Here is a 23,411-nt window from a genome sequence, read left to right on the forward strand (position 1 = left end):
GCCCGAAGAGAAAGTTGCGCTCGGATGAAAGGTTTGAGATCACAGCAATCGCGCGCGACGGCCAACCGATTGAACCCATCCGGACAAAGGATGCATTTGCTGCTCAGTGCGGGGTTCTAGTTAGGGACAAGATTCCGATCAGCATCCACCAATGGTATAAGCCTAAGAAGGAAGACCCTGAGGTGTCTTATGTCAATGATATGCAGAAAGATGATCTTTGGACTGAGCTGAAGGCAAATTTCACCCTACCGCCAGAGGAGGATCCGGAGAAGCCAGTTAAAGAGCAATTAATCAAGTCTCATGCTCTTAAGAAGATGGCAGACCTATTCAGGAGGTGGAAGAATGAGCTGAAAACGTTTGTCGACAAAGTAGAGACACCAGAATTCATCGGCCGGTATGAGAAGATCAGAGATCACTGGCCCGCATTTGTGGCCCACAAGACATCGGAAAAGAGTAAGAAGATGTCAGCGACAAACAAGAAGAATGTTGCGAAGAAGAAGCTTCACCATCGCACGGGGTCAGGTGGCTACCTCAAAGCCCGGCCTAAGTGGGCCAAGGCTGAGAATGATCTGCTTGAAAAAGGGATCGAACCACAGACAATGAACTGGAAAGACCGTTGCCGGACTTGGTTCTTCGGGGCTGGCGGAACCTTGGACCCTGTATCAGGGAGGTGCGTTTGGACGAACGAGCTTTTGAGAATACCAGTCAAGAAGATTCAGCAATATATCTGTAACGCCCGGATAATTAAGCTACAGTAATCCCACGCTAATGGTGCCACGTCACCGCGGTTACTGTTGTTAACCTCGCGATGATTCGAAACCGTTTCAAAATTTAAATTCAAATTAATGTCAATAACAAAAGTTTTCAAATATTAAAATAAAAATGTTCGGGAGATGCCATATTTTGCCTAAGTAAATATGGTGTGGTAAACACATTTTTATAAAATGCCTAAATAGTTTAAATTTAAATAAAACAGAAAAGCAAATAAATAAAAGAAAAGAAAACAGAACAAAAAAGGAAAGAAAGGAGGAGAAGCCCCCCCCCATTGGACCCCTTGGCCCAACTGGGCCACGACCCAGCCAGGCCGGCCCATGCCCATGGCCTACTTAGGCCTCTACCCCCCCCCTCCCCCGAAACCCTAGCCGCACCCCACACCCCCACGATCCCCTCTCTCCCTCGTCTCTCACTCGATCTGGATCGGGGGGCACCGACCCCGACCCCGATCCCGCGTCGCCGCCCGGAGGCCCTCGCCGTCGCGCTCGCCCCGCCGCCCGGATCGCCGTCGCCACCGTAGTTCCCCGCCGGCCAGCATCCTCTACGCCGCCGTCCCCGCCATCCGCCTCGACCCCCGCTGCCACGAGCCCTACACCCCCCCCCGTGAGCGCTCCCCTCTCCTCTCCCCCTGCCCCGGCTCGGCCTCTGCCCCGCGGTGCCGCGCCCCGCACCTGGCCGTGCCCGCAGTCGCCTGGGTCGCCGCCATCCTGCGCCCCGCCGGGGACCGCCCTCGCCCCGCGGCCATCCCCTGTGCCTGCCCGGGCGGGCCTCGCCCCGTCACCACCCGCATGCGCCACCGCGGCGCCTCCCGCCTTCGGCCGCCGCAGGCCCCGCCCCGCCGCACCTGGCTCGCCGGCGGCGCGCCTTGGCCGCGGCCACGCCTCGGGCGTGTGCTCGCGAGCCCTGGCGGGTTCGTCCTGCCCCGCCACCCGTTACGCCCGCTCCGCCGGGCCCCTGGACCACTGACCAGTGGGTCCTCCCCCTGTGTCAATGACAGATGGGGCCCACGCCCCAGAACGAATAAAAAAAAGAGAAAAGGGATTTAAAAAATAAAATAATAATAAATAAAATAAAAATAAAAATAATAAATAAAATAATAATAATAATAATAATAAACATAAAAATTAATAAATAAATAAAGAAAGAAAATAAAAATAAAAATAATTTTAATTAATTAATTAATTAACTAAATTAATTAAGTTAATTAATCATGTTTAAATTAATTAAACAGTAATTATTTAGCTAAACCCTAATTAACCTAAACAAAGAATGACAGGTGGGTCCCACTGGATCCACATGTCAGTTTGACTTAGTCAACCCCTGTTGACTGCTGATGTCAGCATGACATCATGTTGATGTCATAAATCTATTTTCGAATTAAATTAAATAATTAATTAAATTCCAGAAATTAATAAAATCTTTAGAAAATCATATCTTTTAATCTGTAACTCGGATTAAAATATTTTCAACATGAAAGTTACTCAGAACGAGAGACGAATCCGGATACGCATTCCGTTCGTCCACCACACCTCCCTAACCTATCGAACTCGCAACTTTCCCCCTCCGGTCCGTCTGTCCGAAAACGCGAAATATCGGGAATACTTCCCGGATGTTCCCCCCCTTCGCCGGTACCACCTACTGTCGCATTAGGACACACCTCGCACTGCTCATTGTCATGTCACGCATCGTCATGTTTATATTGCATTGTATTTACTGTTTCTTCCCCATCTTCTCCCCGGTAGACTACGAGACCGACGCTGCTGCTACCCAGTTCGACTACGGAGTTGACGACCCCTCCTTCTTGTCTGAGCAACCAGGCAAGCCCCCCCTTTGATCACCAGATATCGCCTATTCTTCTCTATACTGCTTGCATTAGAGTAGTGTAGCATGTTACTGCTTTCCGATATCCTATCCTGATGCATAGCCTATCCTTGCTACTACTGTTGTTACCTTTACCTGCAATCCTACATGCTTAGTATAGGATGCTAGTTTTCCATCAGTGGCCCTACATTCTTGTCCGTCTGCTATGCCGTGATCACCTGGGCGGTGATCACGGGTATATACTTATATACTATATACATGACACATGTGATGACTAAAGTCGGGTCGGCTCGTAGGAGTACCCGCAAATGGATCTTTGTGGCGGAGCGACAGGGCAGGTTGAGACCGCCTAGGTGAGAGGTGGGCCTGGCCCTGGTCGATGTTCGCGGTTACTTAACACGCTTAACGAGATCTTGGTATTTGATCTGAGTCTGGCCATTTGGTCTATACGCACTAGCCATCTACGCGGGAGTAGTTATGGGTATCCCGGCGTCGTGGTATCAGCCGAAGCTCTTTTTGACGTCAGCGACGGAGCGACGCGCGCCGGATTGGACTGGAACGCCACTAGGCTAGGTCTGCTTCCGGCCGCGTCGCAACGTGCAGGTGTGCATAGGGCGATGGGCCCAGACCCCTGCGCGCATAGGGTTAGACCGGCGTGCTGACCTCTCTGTTGAGCCTAGGTGGGGCTGCGACGTGTTGATCTTACGAGGCCGGGCATGACCCAGAAAAGTGTGTCCGGCCAAATGGGATCGAGCGTGTTGGGTTATGTGGTGCACCCCTGCAGGGAAGTTTATCTATTCGAATAGCCGTGTCCCTCGGTAAAAGGACGACCCGGAGTTGTACCTTGACCTTATGACAACTAGAACTGGATACTGAATAAAATACACCCTTCCAAGTGCCAGATACAACCCGGTGATCGCTCTCTAACAGGGCGACGAGGAGGGGATCGCCGGGTAGGATTATGCTATGCGATGCTACTTGGAGGACTTCAATCTACTCTCTTCTACATGCTGCAAGATGGAGATGGCCAGAAGCGTAGTCTTCGACAGGACTAGCTATCCCCCTTTTATTCTGGCATTCTGCAGTTCAGTCCACTGATATGCCCCTTTACACATATACCCATGCATATGTAGTGTAGCTCCTTGCTTGCGAGTACTTTGGATGAGTACTCACGGTTGCTTCTCTCCCTCTTTTCCCCCTTTCCTTTCTATCTGGTTGTCGCAACCAGATGTTGGAGTCCAGGAGCCAGACGCCACCGTCGACGACGACACCTACGACACTGGAGGTGCCTACTACTACGTGCAGCCCGCTGACGACGACCAGGAGTAGTTAGGAGGATCCCAGGCAGGAGGCCTGCGCCTCGTTCGATCTGTATCCCAGTTTGTGCTAGCCTTCTTAAGGCAAACTTGTTTAACTTATGTCTGTACTCAGATATTGTTGCTTCCGCTGACTCGTCTATGATCGAGCACTTGTATTCGAGCCCTCGAGGCCCCTGGCTTGTATTATGATGCTTGTATGACTTATTTATGTTTTAGAGTTGTGTTGTGATATCTTCCCGTGAGTCCCTGATCTTGATCGTACACATTTGCGTGCATGATTAGTGTACGGTCAAATCGGGGGCGTCACAAGTTGGTATCAGAGCCGACTGCCTGTAGGAATCCCCCTTTCCACACTCCTTGGCCGAAGTCGAGTCTAGACATTACAAAACTTTTACTAACATGGCTGTGTGTCTTACGGGCCCACGTCGCCATTGGGTGGTACTAGGATCTTTTACTCCTCGACCTTTACTCTGGGACTCTGAACTCTCTTCTACTCGGGTTAAACGAATTTACTAACTCTAACACTAGGATCCCGTGACCGCATTCACCCCAAAGTTGGATAAGCCATAGTTGTTTCTTAGAATAGTATTTTGAACAATTCACACACTGTCATTTGACTCCTTTGAAACGTCTTTGCTTTCAGATGGAACCCACGAGGCAGGTCGTTCGCCACACGACGGCCATTGGTGCCTCGGGATCACCTGCGGTGCTAGCTGAGATGATGACCTATCTGGGTTATCGCTGGCACCCTGAGTACACCGTCTACGAGGAGTACCAGGACTTTAACCAGGAGCAGTACCGTGCCATCGTCCACCTCTACTCGCGGGAGTATGACTCCACTACTGTGCTGCACACCGCACATGGTGTTGGTGTGACCATCGATATGGCTGTCCACGATGCTGCCTATGCTGCTCTGACACGTCTTCGTGGAGAGTATCGGGAGTTGGACACCTCCCCTTTCAGGCACATTGCTATCGCATCTGATGTTGGTGCGGAGGGATACTATACTGCTGCCTACTCCACTGTCACCCGAGAGCCCTTCTACCATCAGAACCTGGTTCTGCATGCTGATGGGCTGGATCGAGCTAACCGAGCTCTTCGCCACGAGATGTACACCACCCGTCAGCACCTTTACCGTGCTCTGACGCTGCTGCACCCCTTTGTCCGATCTGGACAGCTACCGCGTACTGCGATCTACCCAGCCAGGACCGTGATGCCCCACGGTGTCGGTTGGCCAGAGGTGGGAGGCTACTCTCCCGCACTTGGTCCTCTTCTGCCACCTGAGCGTCGGGCTCTACACCTGAGTATTCGCGGCCCCCAGTCTGCTGACGTGGAGGGCTATCCGTTGCCTCACTACCAGCTGTCGGGCTACGATTACCTCCACAGTACCTCTTGGGACTGATGTAGTCTTGCTTAGTTAGTATTAGATGCATTCGCCGCGAGCCTGTGTGCCGCCTATGATGTTTTAGTCTATGTACTGAACTCGTGTACTGAACTCTATGCATGACCCCTTTTGTAAGTTATGCCGACTACTATGTAGTAGCTATCGTGCTCCTTTCATTATGCATGTTTCATCATGAATGATTCTTGTCTTTGCACATTTCTCAATGCTGAAATACCCCTGTTATATATTAGCAGGATGGTTAGACCAGGTGGTCGTGGTCGTGGTGGCGATGCCCCACCACCACCTGAGTACATGGCTGGTATGATCCAACAGTTTGAACTGAACCGCCAATTCATGGAAAATATGATGGCTCAGTTTCCTCGCCCCAATATGAACCAGCAGCCAGCCCAAGTGACTCTTCAAGATTTCATACGCCTCAACCCAACCATCTACCGCAGCTCAACTCAGCCTCTGGATGCTGATGACTGGCTCCGTGACATCACCTATGAGATGGAGTCTGCCGATGTAGCCCCTGCCAGCTATGTCAACTTTGCTTCCTTCTTTCTGAAGGGACCCGCAGCTCAATGGTGGGACAGCCACAGGCGTACTCTGCCAGCTGGAACAATCATCACTGGCCAGACTTCCAAGCAGCTTTCCGTGCCCGCTTCATTCCTCAAGGAGTCATGGACCGGAAGAAGCGTGAGTTCCGCAACCTCACCCAAGGCAACAAAACTGTTGAAGCTTATCAGCGGGAGTTTCTGGACTTGTCTCGCTATGCTGAAGAAGACATTGCAACTGATGCACGCAGACAGGAGAAGTTCCATGATGGACTACAAGCTGACATCAAGCTCGCACTTCTAGTGCATGACTTTGCTGATTTTGCCACCTTGGTGAACAAGGCCATCAATGTCGAAACTGGTCTGCAGGAATACCAGAGCTCTCACAGGCGCAACCGTGACACGGGCTCATCTTCGGGCTCGCCCTCACAAAAGCGTAAGATATGGATCCCGAACAGCATGTACCGTTCAAATGCATCTGCCCCAAGGCAGACCTATGCTGCACCGCGTCTGCCTCCTCCACCATCTAGGCAGTCAAAGCTACCAGCTCCCCCACCTGGGGCTCCTGTTCCCACTCCCAATAATGGCTTGTGCTTCAGGTGTGGTCAACCAGGACACCGTGCTAGAGAATGCAACCAGAACATGAATCAACTGGCCCTTCCAGCAACTGGCCGTGGTAACAACCAGCCCCGCAACAACAATGCTAAGTCTTATGGTCGTGCTCATGCCAACCACGTTGATCTCAACGAAGCTCAAGACCAGCCTGCTACTGTGATGGGTACACTCCTCGTAAATTCAGTACCAGCATCCGTTTTATTCGATACAGGTGCATCACATTCATTCATGTCAGAAGATTTTGCATTCATGCATGGCATTAGAAGCGAAGACATGGATGCTTCGCTATTAGTACACACCCCTGCGGGCCAATGTCGAACCTCCATGATTTGCAACGACGTCCCCGTTGAAATCGAAGGACTGGAATTTCTTGTCTCTCCCATCGTACTGAAGTCTTGTAGCATCGATCTCATTCTAGGAATGAATTGGTTAAAAGCGCATACTGCTTCAATCGTTTGTACCACTAAGACCGTCCATCTGCTACACCCTTCAGATGAGATAGTTACTTACCAAGCCCATCTGGTGCAAAATGCCGAGGCAAGGCTCTATGCATTGAATGCATTGAACGCTGCACCACTCGAGGGCATTGAAAACATTCCCGTCGTGCGTGAATTCCTCGACGTCTTCCCTGAAGAACTTCCAGGGATTCCCCCTGCTAGAGCTGTCGAATTCATCATTGACTTGAAACCAGGCACCACTCCTATAGCCAAGCGACCCTACAAAATGCCGCCGCATGAACTCCTTGAGCTTAAGGAAGAAATCGACAAATCTCTTCGCAAGGGATTCATTCGCCCAAGTTGCTCTCCTTGGGGAGCACCTTCTCTCTTTGTCAAGAAGAAGGATGGGACAAACCGGTTAGTTCAAGACTACCGTCCTATAAACCAAGCTACCATTCAGAATAAATACCCTCTTCCTCGGATCAATGATCTGTATGATCAACTGGCGGGTTCGTCAGTGTTCTCTAAGCTCGATCTGAGGTTGGGCTACCACCAGATCCGTGTTCGCGAAGAGGATATCCCAAAGACCGCCTTCGTGACTCGCTATGGTTCATACGAGTACACCGTCATGTCTTTCGGTTTAACCAATGCTCCAGCCACCTTCTCTCGTCTGATGAACTATATATTCATGGATTACCTCGACAAGTTCGTCGTGGTTTATCTGGATGATATCCTGGTATTTTCCAAGAACGAAGAAGAACATGCTGAACATCTTCGACTTGTGCTGGAAAAGCTACGAGAGCATCAACTATATGCCAAGTTCTCCAAATGTGAATTCTGGCTACCGGAAGTAACCTATCTTGGGCATGTCATCTCTAAGGATGGTATTGCCGTCAACCCCGAGCGAGTTCAGGCTATTCTTGATTGGACTCCTCCCAAGAACGTTAAGCAAGTCAGAAGTTTTCTCGGTCTCGCCAGCTATTGCCGTCGATTTGTCGAGAACTTCTCTAAGATCGCCAGGCCTCTGACTAACCTGTTGCATAAGGGTGTCAAGTTCCAATGGACAGACAAATGTCAGGAAAGTTTCCAGGCACTCAAAGACAAGTTGACTTCTGCCCCAGTTCTAGCTCCACCTGATACTAAGAAGGACTTCGTCATTTACTGCGACGCTTCCCGTCAAGGATTAGGCTGTGTCCTAATGCAAGACCGCAAAGTGATTGCTTATGCCTCTCGGCAATTGCGCCCTCACGAAGAGAACTACCCAGTTCACGACCTCGAACTTGCTGCTGTCATTCATGCGCTGAAGCAGTGGCGACATTACCTTCTCGGTAATCGTTGCGAGATCTTCACTGACCACCAAAGTCTGAAGTATCTGTTTACTCAGCCAGACCTGAACCTCCGTCAGCAGAGATGGATGGAGCTTGTTGCAGACTTTGACTTGGGTATTTCCTATATGCCAGGCAAGGCTAATGTAATGGCTGATGCCTTGAGCCGCAAGTCTTACTGCAACCACCTCCAGGTTCACAAAGTTCAGCCCTCGCTTGTTGAAGAATTCAGGAAGCTGAACCTCCATATTGTTCCTCCGGGTGCACTCGCTCCCCCTCCTAAGGAGTTTGGCAAGGTGAACCTCCACGTTGTTACCCAGGGTTCCCTCAATACCCTAGTTGCTAAACCAGATCTCGTGGACAGCATCAAAAGGCTACAGAAGTATGACTCTGAAGCCCACAAGATTAAGCGCTACCTCGCAGAAGGAAAGCCCTCATTCTTCACCATTGCTGAAGATGGCACCTTATACTTCAAGGGCCGCCTAGTGGTGCCATGTGCAGAGAAAAACCTGGATATGACACAGGAAGTTATGAAAGAAGCTCATGATACGCCTCTATGTATCCATCCTGGTAGTACAAAGATGTACCAAGACATCCGTCAGAGATTCTGGTGGTCTAATATGAAGCAAGACATTGCTCGTTATGTTGCTGAGTGTGACGTTTGCCGTCGTATCAAAGCAGAACATCAAAGGCCTGCTGGAACTCTGCAACCTATCTCTATTCCTGAATGGAAATGGGACCATGTTGAGATGGACTTCGTCACTGGATTTCCCAAATCACAGAAAGGTAATGATGCTATTCTTGTCGTCATTGACCGGCTTTCCAAAGTTGCACATTTTCTGGCGGTCAAAGAAACGATCACTGCTAGCCAGTTGGCAACGCTCTATATGTCCAGGATTGTTTCACTCCACGGTATTCCATTGGTTATCAGCTCAGACCGTGGTAGCTTATTCACTTCAAGATTCTGGGCAAGTTTCCAAGAAGCCATGGGAACTCATCTGTCATTCAGTACTGCGTTTCATCCTCAGTCGCAAGGGCAAGTTGAACGCGTCAACCAAGTTCTCGAAGACATGCTTCGAGCTTGTGTTATTTCCTTCGGCAAGAAATGGGAGGAATCTCTCCCGTATGCTGAGTTCTCTTATAATAATAGCTATCAAGCTAGTCTGAAGATGGCCCCCTTCGAAGTGTTATATGGACGAAAGTGCCGAACCCCTCTGAACTGGTCAGAAACTGGGGAACGTCCACTCTTCGGTCCGGATATTATCCAAGATGCCGAAGAACAAGTCCGCATTATCCGTGAGAATCTCAAGACTGCTCAGTCACGTCAGAAGAGTCAGTATGACCGTCATCATAAAGACATGGTCTATCAACCTGGCGAAAAGGCTTATCTTCGAGTCACACCTATGAAGGGTGCTCACCGTTTCGGAATCAAGGGCAAACTAGCTCCTCGCTATATTGGCCCATTCACTATTCTCGAAAGGCGTGGAAAAGTGGCATACCAACTGGAGCTACCACCGAACCTTTCTCAGGTTCATGATGTGTTCCATGTGTCACAGCTCCGCCATTGCTTCAAGGACCCAATCCGAGCTGTGGATCATGAAGTGCTCGAATTGCAGCAAGACCTCTCCTATAAGGAGCATCCGGTCCGCATTCTCGACCAAGCTGAACGCCGCACACGTCAGAAAGCGATCAAGTTTCTCAATGTCCAGTGGTCGCACCATTCTGAAGATGAGGCCACTTGGGAACGCGAGGATCGCCTGCGTGATGAATACCCCGCACTGTTTCCTTCTACCTCCTAAATCTCGGGACGAGATTTCTTGTAGTGGAGGAGATTTGTAACGCCCGGATAATTAAGCTACAGTAATCCCACGCTAATGGTGCCACGTCACCGCGGTTACTGTTGTTAACCTCGCGATGATTCGAAACCGTTTCAAAATTTAAATTCAAATTAATGTCAATAACAAAAGTTTTCAAATATTAAAATAAAAATGTTCGGGAGATGCCGTATTTTGCCTAAGTAATATGGTGTGGAAACACATTTTTATAAAATGCCTAAATACTTTAAATGAAATAAAACAGAAAAGAAATAAATAAAAGAAAAGAAAACAGAACAAAAAAAAGGAAAAAAGGAGGAAAGCCCCCCCATTGGACCCCTTGGCCCAACTGGGCCACGACCCAGCCAGGCCGGCCCATGCCCATGGCCTACTTAGGCCTCTACCCCCCCCCCCCCGAAACCCTAGCCGCACCCCACACCCCCACGATCCCTCTCTCCCTCATCTCTCACTCGATCTGGATCGGGGGCAGCGACCCCGACCCCATCCCGCGTCGCCGCCCGGAGGCCCTCGCCGTCGCGCTCGCCCCGCTGCCCGGATCGCCGTCGCCATCGTAGCTCCCCGCCGGCCAGCATCCTCTACGCCGCCGTCCCCGCCATCCCCCTCGACCCCCGCTGCAACGAGCCCTACACCCCCCCCCCCGTGAGCGCTCCCCTCTCCTCTCCCCTGCCCCGGCTCGGCCTCTGCCCCGTGGTGCCGCGCCCCGCACCTGGCCGTGCCCGCAGTCGCCTGGGTCACCGCCGTCCTGCGCCCCGCCGGGGACCGCCCTCGCCCCGCGGCCATCCCCTGTGCCCGGGCGGGCCTCGCCCCGTCACCACCCGCATGCGCCACCGCGGCGCCTCCCGCCTTCGGCCGCCGCAGGCCCGCCCCGCACCTGGCTCGCCGGCGGCGCGCCTTGGCCGCGGCCACGCCTCGGGCGTGTGCTCGCGAGCCCTGGCGGGTTCGTCCCGCCCCGCCACCCGTTACGCCCGCTCCGCCGGGCCCCTGGACCACTGACCAGTGGGTCCTCCCCCTGTGTCAATGACAGATGGGCCCACGCCCCAGAATGAATAAAAAAAGAGAAAAGGGATTTAAAAAATAAATAATAATAAATAAAATAATAATAAAATAATAATAAATAATAATAATAATAATAAACATAAAATTAATAAATAAATAAAGAAAATAAAGAAAATAAAAATAAAAATAATTTTAATTAATTAATTAATTAACTAAATTAATTAAGTTAATTAATCTTATTTAAATTAATTAAACAGTAATTATTTAGCTAAACCCTAATTAACCTAAACAAAGAATGACAGGTGGGTCCCACTGGATCCACATGTCAGTTTGACTTAGTCAACCCCTGTTGACTGCTGATGTCAGCATGACATCATGTTGATGTCATAAATCTATTTTCGAATTAAATTAAATAATTAATTAAATTCCAGAAATTAATAAAATCTTTAGAAAATCATATCTTTTAATCTGTAACTCGGATTAAAATATTTTCAACATGAAAGTTACTCAGAACGAGAGACGAATCCGGATACGCAGTCCGTTCGTCCACCACACCTCCCTAACCTATCGAACTCGCAACTTTCCCCCTCCGGTCCGTCTGTCCGAAAACGCGAAATATCGGGAATACTTCCCGGATGTTCCCCCCCCTTCGCCGGTACCACCTACTGTCGCGTTAGGACACACCTCGCACTGCTCATTGTCATGTCACGCATCGTCATGTTATATTGCATTGTATTTACTGTTTCTTCCCCCTCTTCTCCCCGGTAGACTACGAGACCGACGCTGCTGCTACCCAGTTCGACTACGGAGTTGACGACCCCTCCTTCTTGTCTGAGCAACCAGGCAAGCCCCCCCTTTGATCACCAGATATCGCCTATTCTTCTCTATACTGCTTGCATTAGAGTAGTGTAGCATGTTACTGCTTTCCGATATCCTATCCTGATGCATAGCCTATCCTTGCTACTACTGTTGTTACCTTTACCTGCAATCCTACATGCTTAGTATAGGATGCTAGTTTTCCATCAGTGGCCCTACATTCTTGTCCGTCTGCTATGCTATACTATCGGGCCGTGATCACCTGGGCGGTGATCACGGGTATATACTTATATACTATATACATGACACATGTGATGACTAAAGTCGGGTCGGCTCGTAGGAGTACCCGCAAGTGGATCTTTGTGGCGGAGCGACAGGGCAGGTTGAGACCGCCTAGGTGAGAGGTGGGCCTGGCCCTGGTCGATGTTCGCGGTTACTTAACACGCTTAACGAGATCTTGGTATTTGATCTGAGTCTGGCCATTTGGTCTATACGCACTAGCCATCTACGCGGGAGTAGTTATGGGTATCCCGGCGTCGTGGTATCAGCCGAAGCTCTTTTTGACGTCAGCGACGGAGCGGCACGCGCCGGATTGGACTGGAACGCCACTAGGCTAGGTCTGCTTCCGGCCGCCCTCGCAACGTGCAGGTGTGCAATGGGCGATGGGCCCAGACCCCTGCGCGCATAGGGTTAGACCGGCGTGTTGACCTTTCGGTTGAGCCTAGGTGGGGCTGCGACGCGTTGATCTTACGAGGCCGGGCATGACCCAGAAAAGTGTGTCCGGCCAAATGGGATCGAGCGTGTTGGGTTATGTGGTAAAAGGACGACCCGGAGTTGTACCTTGACCTTATGACAACTAGAACTGGATACTGAATAAAATACACCCTTCCAAGTGCCAGATACAACCCGGTGATCGCTCTCTAACAGGGCGACGAGGAGGGGATCGCCGGGTAGGATTATGCTATGCGATGCTACTTGGAGGACTTCAATCTACTCTCTTCTACATGCTGCAAGATGGAGATGGCCAGAAGCGTAGTCTTCGACAGGAATAGCTATCCCCCTCTTATTCTGGCATTCTGCAGTTCAGTCCACTGATATGGCCCTTTACACATATACCCATGCATATGTAGTGTAGCTCCTTGCTTGCGAGTACTTTGGATGAGTACTCACGGTTGCTTCTCTCCCTCTTTTCCCCCTTTCCTTTCTATCTGGTTGTCGCAACCAGATGTTGGAGTCCAGGAGCCAGACGCCACCGTCGACGACGACACCTACGACACTGGAGGTGCCTACTACTACGTGCAGCCCGCTGACGACGACCAGGAGTAGTTAGGAGGATCCCAGGCAGGAGGCCTGCGCCTCGTTCGATCTGTATCCCAGTTTGTGCTAGCCTTCTTAAGGCAAACTTGTTTATCTTATGTCTGTACTCAGATATTGTTGCTTCCGCTGACTCGTCTATGATCGAGCACTTGTATTCGAGCCCTCGAGGCCCCTGGTTTGTATTATGATGCTTGTATGACTTATTTATGTTTTAGAGTTGTGTTGTGATATCTTCCCGTGAGTCCCTGATCTTGATCGTACACATTTGCGTGCATGATTAGTGTACGGTCAAATCGGGGGCGTCACTTCTCCGCTGAGATGGCGGGGTAGCTTCGGGGGTAGTTTCGGCATGTCGATTGCCGTCTCGTTCCTCTAGCGCTTGAACCCTTTCGTGCAGCTTCTGAATTTGGGTCTGCTCCATTTTTTTCCGCCTCTCTTGGCTTTTGTAACCGCCTGCGTCCGGAAAACCAGCCTTCCACGGAACGGAGCCTGGTGTGCCTCGTGTCCGTCCAGGGTGCTCAGCATTCCCGAGGGCCATTGTGAGCTCATCGTTCTCTCTGTCTGGAACGAACGTCCCTTCCTGCGCTGCATCGATATATTGCTGAATCTTCTTGACTGGTATTCTCAAAAGCTCGTTCGTCCAAACGCACCTCCCTGATACAGGGTCCAAGGTTCCGCCAGCCCCGAAGAACCAAGTCCGGCAACGGTCTGTCCAGTTCATTGTCTGTGGTTCGATGGTATGAGAAGATCAGAGATCACTGGCCCGCATTTGTGGCCCACAAGACATCGGAAAAGAGTAAGAAGATGTCAGCGACAAACAAGAAGAATGTTGCGAAGAAGAAGCTTCACCATCGCACGGGGTCAGGTGGCTACCTCAAAGCCCGGCCTAAGTGGGCCAAGGCTGAGAATGATCTGCTTGAAAAAGGGATCGAACCACAGACAATGAACCGGACAGACCGTTGCCGGACTTGGTTCTTCGGGGCTGGCGGAACCTTGGACCCTGTATCAGGGAGGTGCGTTTGGACGAACGAGCTTTTGAGAATACCAGTCAAGAAGATTCAGCAATATATCGATGCAGCGCAGGAAGGGACGTTCGTTCCAGACAGAGAGAACGACGAGCTCACAATGGCCCTCGGGAATCCTGAGCACCCTGGACGGACACGAGGCACGCCAGGCTCCGTTCCGTGGAAGGCTGGTTTTCCGGACGCAGGCGGTTACAAAAGCCAAGAGAGGAGGAAAAAAATGGAGCAGACCCAAATTCAGAAGCTGCACGAAAGGGTTCAAGTGCTAGAGGAACGAGACGGCAATCGACATGCCGAAACTACCCCCGAAGCTACCCCGCCATCTCAGCGGAGAAGCAGCGTGGCTTCCACCGAGCTGCTTCAGCCGGAGCATGTCTTGACGGCTCCTGCTAGCTACCCCGTGGATGCTATCACGGAGTCTCAACATTGCCACCTTATGGCGCAATGGCAGAACTTCAAAGTCAAGGCGGCTGTTGGCTCTGTTTTACCTCCTGAACCCGGCGCAACCTACCACTGCCGGCCGATTCTAGAAGGATATGCTAGGGTGATGGTGGATGAAATAACGGAGGGATTTGAGGACCTCCAGCTTGACCACCCTACCGGTGAAGGGGAGACTCGGCTGGGTTTAGCTCTGAAGACTCCGTGCCTATGGCGGAAGGAGCTCATTAACCTTCCGAACTGGACGCCTCCGGCGAGTAAGGGCACTCCGCCGCCGCCTCCTCCTCCGGCGAGTGATCAGGGCACTCAGCCTCCTTCTCCGGCGTGTGGCGGCACTCCGCCTCCTCCTCCGCCTCCTCCTCCGGCGAGTGATCAGGGCACTCAGCCTCCTTCTCCGGCGCGTGGCGGCACTCCGCCTCCTTCTCCGCCTGCGCCGGCGTGCCAGTGCAGCCAGCCTCCTCCTTCTCCGCCTCGTCAGCAAGGGCGGAAGAGACCCGCCGCCACTCCGGCTGCTCCGGCGCGTCGTAGTCCTTCTCCTCCGCCTCGTAAGCAAGGAAAGAAGACAGCCGCAGCCGCTCCATCTGCTCTGCCGGCGTCTAGCAGTACAGCTGCCAGAGGCGGGAGGCAATACAGATTCGGTCCTTCTCTGAAGACTCCAGAGAAGTTACCATACGAGAGGACCGAGGAGGAGAACGCGAAGATCGTGCGAGCCGAAGTGAAGAACTTCTTTGAAGGGGTGAAAGCAAAGAAACATCCACCTCCGGAGGAGAAGGTAGATCCGGTGAAAGCGAAGCGCACTCTGGATGCCCTGACAAAACCACTAAAGTCTCCGCCGAAAGGCAACTATGAGCGCATTATTGCAAAGACATTTGTCGAAGCGGAGCGGTCGGGAAGTACTGTCAGTGATCAAAGGTTAAAAGAACGACGAGCTGGGAAAAAAATTGCGCAGCTCGGCGAACAAGCGAACCAATCGTGCCCCCCGCTCAAGGTGTCTAAAGACATCGTCGCTAATGATCCGAGGATGGTGGCCGGTTATAGAAATCTTGGAGATTACCTGCCCGACGATGTACATTATGAAATCATGGAGGTGGGCGAACACAAATACCATTACGGGAAGCCCCTCGTCAAAGATGAAAGATCTCTAACAACGATGATGCGAAGATTACATGATTGGTATATGAAAACCTGCAGAGAGTCTGATGGGATGAATACTTTGACGCTGAGAGTTAAACCGGAGCATGACCTCATTGGAATTGAACTGCTGAATGTTCCATTTGAGGAGTTCTTCCAGTTTTTCAATCAAAAGGCCCTCGATAAATCAACGATCACTTGCTACTGTGTGTAAGTAGTACTACTTCTGTCATTAAGTCTCTCTATATAGGTCAGCTCTTTCATTGCATGTATTTATAATTATCCTCACTATATTATGCAGATTGAAGATCGCGAATTGAAGAAAAGACAAATCGGTGATATTGGGTTCATTAACACAAATCTCATAGATGCATATACGGTTGAAAAACATGCCAAAGAAGCCGAGGCCAACTTGCTACGATCGTTGGTATTAAATCAAAACAAAGATATAATACTCTTTCCTTACAACTTCAAGTGAGTGTTACTGTCTTGTGCATATACGGTTTCCCTTATTAGTCTAGGTTATGGTAATGTAATTGATGACTTATGCATGCACGCGCAGCTTCCACTATATTCTCCTAGAGATTAAGCTTGAGCAGGGAGTAGTAACCGTCTTAGACTCGAGACGAAAAGATCCCCAGGACTATGCGGACATGACTCAAATGCTCGAGAAGTAAGTTAAATCGATCATTATCCACCATATCAGCAACTTTGTTCATTTCCTGATATCAAGTAATTGTTTTCTTTGTCTGGCAGGGTTTGGAGAAAATTCACCACAAAAGCTCCGGGACTGCCGAAGAAGCTGCAATTTAGACACCCGAAAGTAAGTACTATAGTAGCATGTTCCGCACATCTCCTAGTGATTCAAGCGCTAGTTTCATCAATACCATTTAGCATGCTTGCTTATCAGTTAGATTGACCTCTATTTCTTGTAAAGTGGTTGTGGCAGGAACAAGGGAATGATTTCTGTGGATACTACGTTTGCGAGTCTATCCGCCACACGACCTGTGAGCGGGGCTACTCTGACAAACAATATGAAGTGCGTAAGCAATAATATTCACAATTTTATTTTATTACCATCATTTGTGTCGAGTTTCATTTATTCATATATATATATATATATATATATATATATATATATATATATATGTATGTATGTATTGAGCCCCTTCTTCAAATTAGATGTTTCGGATGCGGGATGAACTCCTAGCAGAAGATCGTATGCGAGCAATTCAAGAGGAATTGGCGGCATTCTTCCTTGACCACGTGATCGCTGAAAACGGAGAATACTATGTGGACCCTGTGTTCTTACAATTTAATTAGGAGATTATATTGTAAGAGATAATTATTGTATATATGTAGCCGGTAGTGTCAGATAGATATACGAGAACTTGTTGTTCGACCAATCTCTCGGAGAAGGAGAGGTGGTCGATATCACTTCTCTCTGTATGCATATGTTCATGACGATCTTCTGTTTCCTTCATTTGCTTACTAGCTAGCGTGTCTAGTCCTCTCCATACGTATATAGTACGTAGCGTCGACCAAGCACGGAGATAAGAGAGGACACTTCTCTCTATTAATTAGCTAGCTAACACAATATATGGAACACCTAAATTAACCCCCCAAAACCCCCCAACCCCCCCCCCCCTTCAAAAAAAACAAAAACCCCAGCCCCTGAAATGCTGACGTGTGGATGCCTATTGGTCCCGGTTGGTGACACCAACCGGGACAAAAGGCCCTGCCTATTGGTCCCGGTTGGTGGCACCAACCGGGACCAAAGGCCCCACTGCCTGGGCTGGCAGCAGCGGCCACGTAGAGGACCTTCTGTCCCGGTTCGTGTAAGAACCGGGACTAAAGGGTTAGGGATTTAGTAACGATCCTTTAGTCCCGGTTCGAAAACCGGGACAAAAGGCCCTTACCAACCGGGGTAAAAGCCCCTTTTTCTACTAGTGGACCCAACGAGGATCAAATGGGTTGTGGGCTTAGCCTGGACTGCAAAGATCCAATCCCAATAGCGATGCCTCTGCCAATCCCGTGCTTCCTCTGCAGCATGCGACGCTCCAGGGAGGATCCTCGGCTCGCCTCTGTGTGCCGTTCCCCTCCCTGGAGGTGTCATCGTGGGTGACCTGCATCCACCATGGGCTTTGGGTGAAAACTCTTGGTCTGGCATGTTCCAGACCGGGAGGTGGCGGCGTTGTGGCGTTGTTTCCTCCTTGGAGGCTCCGTCCTATGAGCAAGGTCCCATTTAGCTAGTTGCCGAGGTAAGCTCCGTGGATGACAGCTTCTTCTTGTCATGTGGCGAGCCATGCTTCATCGGTAGCGCACTCTTGAGGAGCTAGGTTCGGCAATGTGGATGTGCTTGAAGGCCTCCCTCTGTTGTCTTGGCATCAGCTTCCATCTACGTTCTAGGGTGGTGAGCACTCCATCGTCCGACGGTGCGGCGCCCTTCGAGCCGGGGCGAGGAGCTGGGGGTGCTCCTTCTGGCGATGGGACAAGATGACACTGATCTGTCGGATGCACAGGCGATGGCAATGGCGTAGCTTCCTTTGTCGGCTGGTCTCTTTCTCGAGTTGGCTTCCTTCGCATTGTTGGCCCTCCGTTCACGTTTCGAGGACTCCGATGTCTTGATGTTATGTTTTTTGAGCCTTGTTGCTGCTCCTGGGCATCCTTGTATCTTGCAGGTGTTTTTCTTTTGCTTTTCTTGTGTTGCCGTGTACTGTTGCGTTGGTTGTAAGGACTTTATTAATTTAAAGCCAGGCGCCAGCGAAAATCTTTTTCTGAGCCCGGGCTCATCTGCACCTGTGTTGAATAAAAAATTCAAAACTAATACTAGAAAAATTCAAAAAATTCCAATTTTTTCCCATGATAGACAATTTGGTGCGTGAGGTCCGACCCAATTTTCATATGATTTGGACAACTGAGCAACTCTCAGCAAAAAGACAAATTCGGGGTCAGTAAAACAGTTTACTGTTTATGTACTGTTTTGACCCGATTTGTCTTTTTTTGCTGAGAGTTACTTAGATGTCCAAATGAGCTAATATTTGGAGCGAACCTCACGCAATAAATTGTCTACCATAGAATTTTTTTTGGAATTTTTTGAATTTTCGTAGTATTTTTTTCTAATCTTGTGCAGATGAGCCTGGGCACCAAACCGCTGCACTCCGGGCGCCAGCCTCTTTACTAAAAAAAATGTCTTCCTGACAAAAGCAAGACACTAGCCTATAGATTCTCTGCAAAAATGTTTCCGGCAAAGCCAATCGCGCGAAAAATCATTGTGCTGCTAAAATTGCTGATATAGATGATCTCAGGAATTTCCTGACATAACTCACCGTGTGGGATTTTCTCCATTTTCTGTCCCTTTGAGGCAGTCTTTCGTAGAAATGGTGCTGCCTGATTGATCCCATGGCCGTCCATTGGTTGGTGCCTAGCTCCTCATTTATTCCTATGAAGTGCATTGCATGGTTTTCTGTCCCAATCGTTACTTCCAGCCACAACTTCTGTATAAGAAAAGTATGTGTGCCAAGACCAAGACCAAGACTTGGAAAATATCGTAGACCATACATATATTTCGCTTGTGGGTGAACGCAAGATGAACTAGTCTCTCCATTGCATGCCCTTCTCATCCAGTAGCTCGCTGCTATCTCCGTGGTCGAACCAATATGGCTGCCAAGCTTGGGCATCTCGCCCGAGCAGCTGCAGCAATTCTCTGCGTGTTGATTTTCCATGTTACACCGTTTGATTCCCTTGCTCAAGCGAGGGTACCAGGTGGAACTGGAACCTGCATCACCAGCGAGCGGGATGCACTTTTGTCCTTCAAGGAAGGCCTTCTGGACCCTGCTGGCCGTCTCTCGTCATGGCATGGCGAAGATTGCTGTCAGTGGCATGGTGTCCGGTGCAGCAGCAGAACAGGCCATGTCATCAAGCTCAACCTCCGCAACACCTACACACTTGAGTACTACACGGACACAACTGACAAGAGGTACAGCTTGAGTTTGTCCAAAGATGAGTTGAGCTCCTCTTTGGCTGATTTGCAACAGTTGAGGTATCTTGATCTGAGTGGGAATTACTTCAACTACACAAGCATTCCTGTGTCCATGGGCTCTCTGGAGAACCTAAGGTATCTCAACCTCTCATTGTCATATTTCGGTGGGAGAATACCTTCTAAACTAGGCAATCTTTCAAAATTGCAATATCTTGATGTTAGTGGGCAATTCGATCCCGATAGTAATCTGCACGTGGTGGATCTTGCATGGTTGGAGCGTCTCCCATTGTTGAGTTATCTTGACTTGAGCTATGCAAACCTCAGTCTTGTGCGGGATTGGTTCCACATGGTTAACATGCTTTCTCCTCTGAAAGTTCTCCGCTTAGCAGATTGTGGTCTTAAGAGCACAAGGTCTGCTACTTCAAAATCAAACCTCACACATCTCCAAGTACTAGATCTGTCAGAAAACTCATTTAACGCACCACTGGAACACAACTGGTTCTTCTGGGATCTCACAAGCCTTAAGGAGCTGCACCTATTCGATTGCTACTTGTATGGACCTATTCCTGAAGAACTGGGAAACGTGACGTCCCTTCAAGTCATAGATTTCAGTTACAATGATCTCGTTGGCTTGATACCGAGCAACTTAGAAAAATTGTGCAATTTGGAAGTGCTGCTTCTTGACGGTAACAACATCAACACGAGCATAGGGGAGTTCATGGATCGATTGCCAAGGTGCTCATGGAGTATAATACAAGTGTTGACATTGCAGTACACAAATTTGACCGGAAAACTACCAATCTGGATTGGGAACATGACCAAACTCAGTGTTCTTTCAGCCCATGGAAACATGATAACTGGTACTATACCACTGGGAGTTGGAACACTTGGTAACATGACAAATTTGGATCTCGGCTCCAATAAACTCGATGGTGTCCTCGTGAAGGAGCATTTTTCAGGCTTATTGAATTTAGAGTATGTAGACTTGTCCTACAACTCCTTGAAAATGGACATTGAACCACATTGGGTTCCTCCATTTAGACTAAAGGACATAAACTTACACTCATGCATAGTGGGCCCCCATTTTCCTGGGTGGCTTAGATGGCAGACTGGCATTGAATCTCTTGATCTTGGAAATACAAATTTGGATGACGTCATTCCTGATTGGTTCTGGGTGACATTTTCCCGAGTTCAGTACTTGGATGCATCAGAGAACATGTTGCGTGGTTCACTACCGGCAAATCTACAACACATGTCGGCTCACGTTATATATCTTGGATCCAATAAGCTTACAGGTCAAGTTCCACAACTCCCTATAAATATATCATTTTTGAACCTGGCTTCAAACTCTTTCTCGGGATCATTGCCATCAGTGCTAAAAGCTCCACTGCTTCAGACCTTGTTGCTTGCAGATAATCAAATTACAGGCACCATTCCATCATCCATGTGCCAATTGACTGGTCTGGTGCGGTTGGACCTATCGGGGAACAAATTAACAGGAGATGTTATGCAGTGCTGGAAGGAGTCAGATAACAATTCTTCGGCGTTCGATGCAAACTCTGCTGATCAATTTGGTTCATATATGCGTACTCTAGCATTGAACAACAATGATCTCTCAGGTGAATTCCCTAAATTTCTTCAGAGGTCCTCACATTTGGGTTTCCTTGATCTTTCATACAATAGGTTCTTTGGAGCATTGCCAAAGTGGTTACCAGAAAAAACGCCACTGTTGCAAATCCTGAGGGTGAGATCAAACATGTTTAGTGGCCATATTCCTAAGAACCTTACTTTCCTTGAAAGACTTCACTATTTGGACTTGGCCTATAACAATATATCAGGCAGTATACCATGGTCACTATCAAACTTGGAAGCCATGAGGATTGGCATACCTGGGGATAGGAGTTTGAAACCTGTTCTTGAGGAGAGCATTCTTGAGGAGAGCATGCAGGTCATCACAAAAGGCCAGACACGTGAATATACCTTTGAAATCTACAGACTAGTGGTGAATCTTGATCTTTCTTGTAACAGTTTAACAGGACAGATCCCCGAGGAGATAAGTTTGCTCATTGAGCTCACCGGTCTGAACTTATCCGGTAATCAATTGATCAGCAAAATTCCAAACAAGATTGGCGATCTGAAGCGGTTGGAGTCCCTCGATCTATCCTACAACGAGTTATCTGGTGAAATCCCATCAAGTTTGTCAGTTTTAACCTCTCTGAGCCACTTGAACTTGTCGTATAACAACTTATCAGGCCCGGTACCATCCGGGCAACAGCTACAGGTTCTGGACAACCTGAACTATACCTACATCGGCAACCCCGGTCTATGTGGCTACCCTCTCTCCAAGAACTGCTCTGCTAGTACTACTGATGCGGAGCAAAGTGCCGACCATGAAGATGCAGATCATATCTCATATCTCTACCTTGGGATGGGCATAGGGTTTGTGGTCGGCCTTTGGGTGGTGTTCTGCACCATGTTACTGAGGAGAACCTGGGCGATTGCCTACTTTCAGATCATTGACAAGCTGTATGACAAGGCTTATGTGCTGGTGGTTATAACTTGGGCTCGCCTGATGAAGAAGACCCATGACGATGCAGCGTGAGGAGCCTGCAGCATGTGCAGCTGGACTGGACTGCTCAAGAACTGTATGTTACTACTTCCTCCATCCCATAATGTAAGACGTTTTTCTTACATTATGGGACGGAGGGAGTACTTTGTAATTTTAAGAATAAGCGGTACTATGGTGTGTGTCCTGCTACTATGTACTAGTTTCTGGTGCTATTATCAGTTACCTGTAAAGGTACTTAATGTACCGTAGCACAATATATTGTATGGATTGAATCGAGTGAAAATGTTTCATAAATTTTATAAGACCTTGTTCTGTAAACCGCCTATTTTTGGTCTGATTGTAATTAATGTACTTGTTTACTGGTCTATACCGATTGTGCAAGCGGATCCTTCCAATCAGTTCATCTTTATCTCTTGTTGTCAACCAAAACCGGAGCTTAAAATTTCTCCATTCAATCCAGTCATTTTAGCTCGATTGGAACATGCAAGCTCACAAACTGTCCTTCCAGTGACAGCTTAGAATTAGGACTGGCCATGCATTTCTCAGTTTATATGTTCTGTTAATAACGCTGGTACTTCTCCCTGTTAATATTAATAAGCAGGATGCGATTGAATTGCCGAAAGCTCTTCAGGGGCCATGGTTATTTCCTGAAACAGCAGTAATGGAGACAATGTCGTTTTGCTTTTGCAGGCCCGTATCTTAGTTCTAGTAGATCACCGGAATATCTGATCTCTTGAGCCAGTTTTTTTTAAACCTTGGTTCAGTATTGTCCAATAGTATGACCACACACATCTTTGGGTGCGCATCTCTTCAGGTCGCGAGGTCTCTAATGAAGGTAGGCCAATCCATCATCTTTGCTGCCGTGGTGCCTCCCACGGTCGGTGAGGCTGTCGCTGACTGAATGTTGTGCAATGTGGTGCTTGCAGGTGCGGCCTGGTGAACGCGGTGGCACTGGTGCGTGTGTCCTCGGGCAGTCCGACAGCCGGGAATGTGTACCCAGCGCTAGCTGTACGAGGAGGCTCTGAATGATGGAAAGACCCTCCCTCTGAACCGGATGGGTACGATGAGCTCCT

General features: G+C 49.1%; 1 protein-coding gene across 1 annotated transcript; it reads left to right on the forward strand.

The window, feature by feature from the left end:
- Positions 1-19,376: 19,376 nt before the first annotated feature.
- LOC123099311 (receptor-like protein EIX2) lies at positions 19,377-22,610 on the forward strand. The gene has a single exon (XM_044521489.1). The coding sequence runs from the start codon at positions 19,447-19,449 to the stop codon at positions 22,369-22,371; it is 2,925 nt and encodes a 974-aa protein (XP_044377424.1). The 5' UTR covers positions 19,377-19,446; the 3' UTR covers positions 22,372-22,610.
- Positions 22,611-23,411: the final 801 nt, after the last annotated feature.

The sequence above is a fragment of the Triticum aestivum genome, chromosome 4D, assembly GCF_018294505.1.
Source record: "Triticum aestivum cultivar Chinese Spring chromosome 4D, IWGSC CS RefSeq v2.1, whole genome shotgun sequence".
In the NCBI taxonomy this organism is placed as follows: Eukaryota; Viridiplantae; Streptophyta; class Magnoliopsida; order Poales; family Poaceae; genus Triticum; species Triticum aestivum.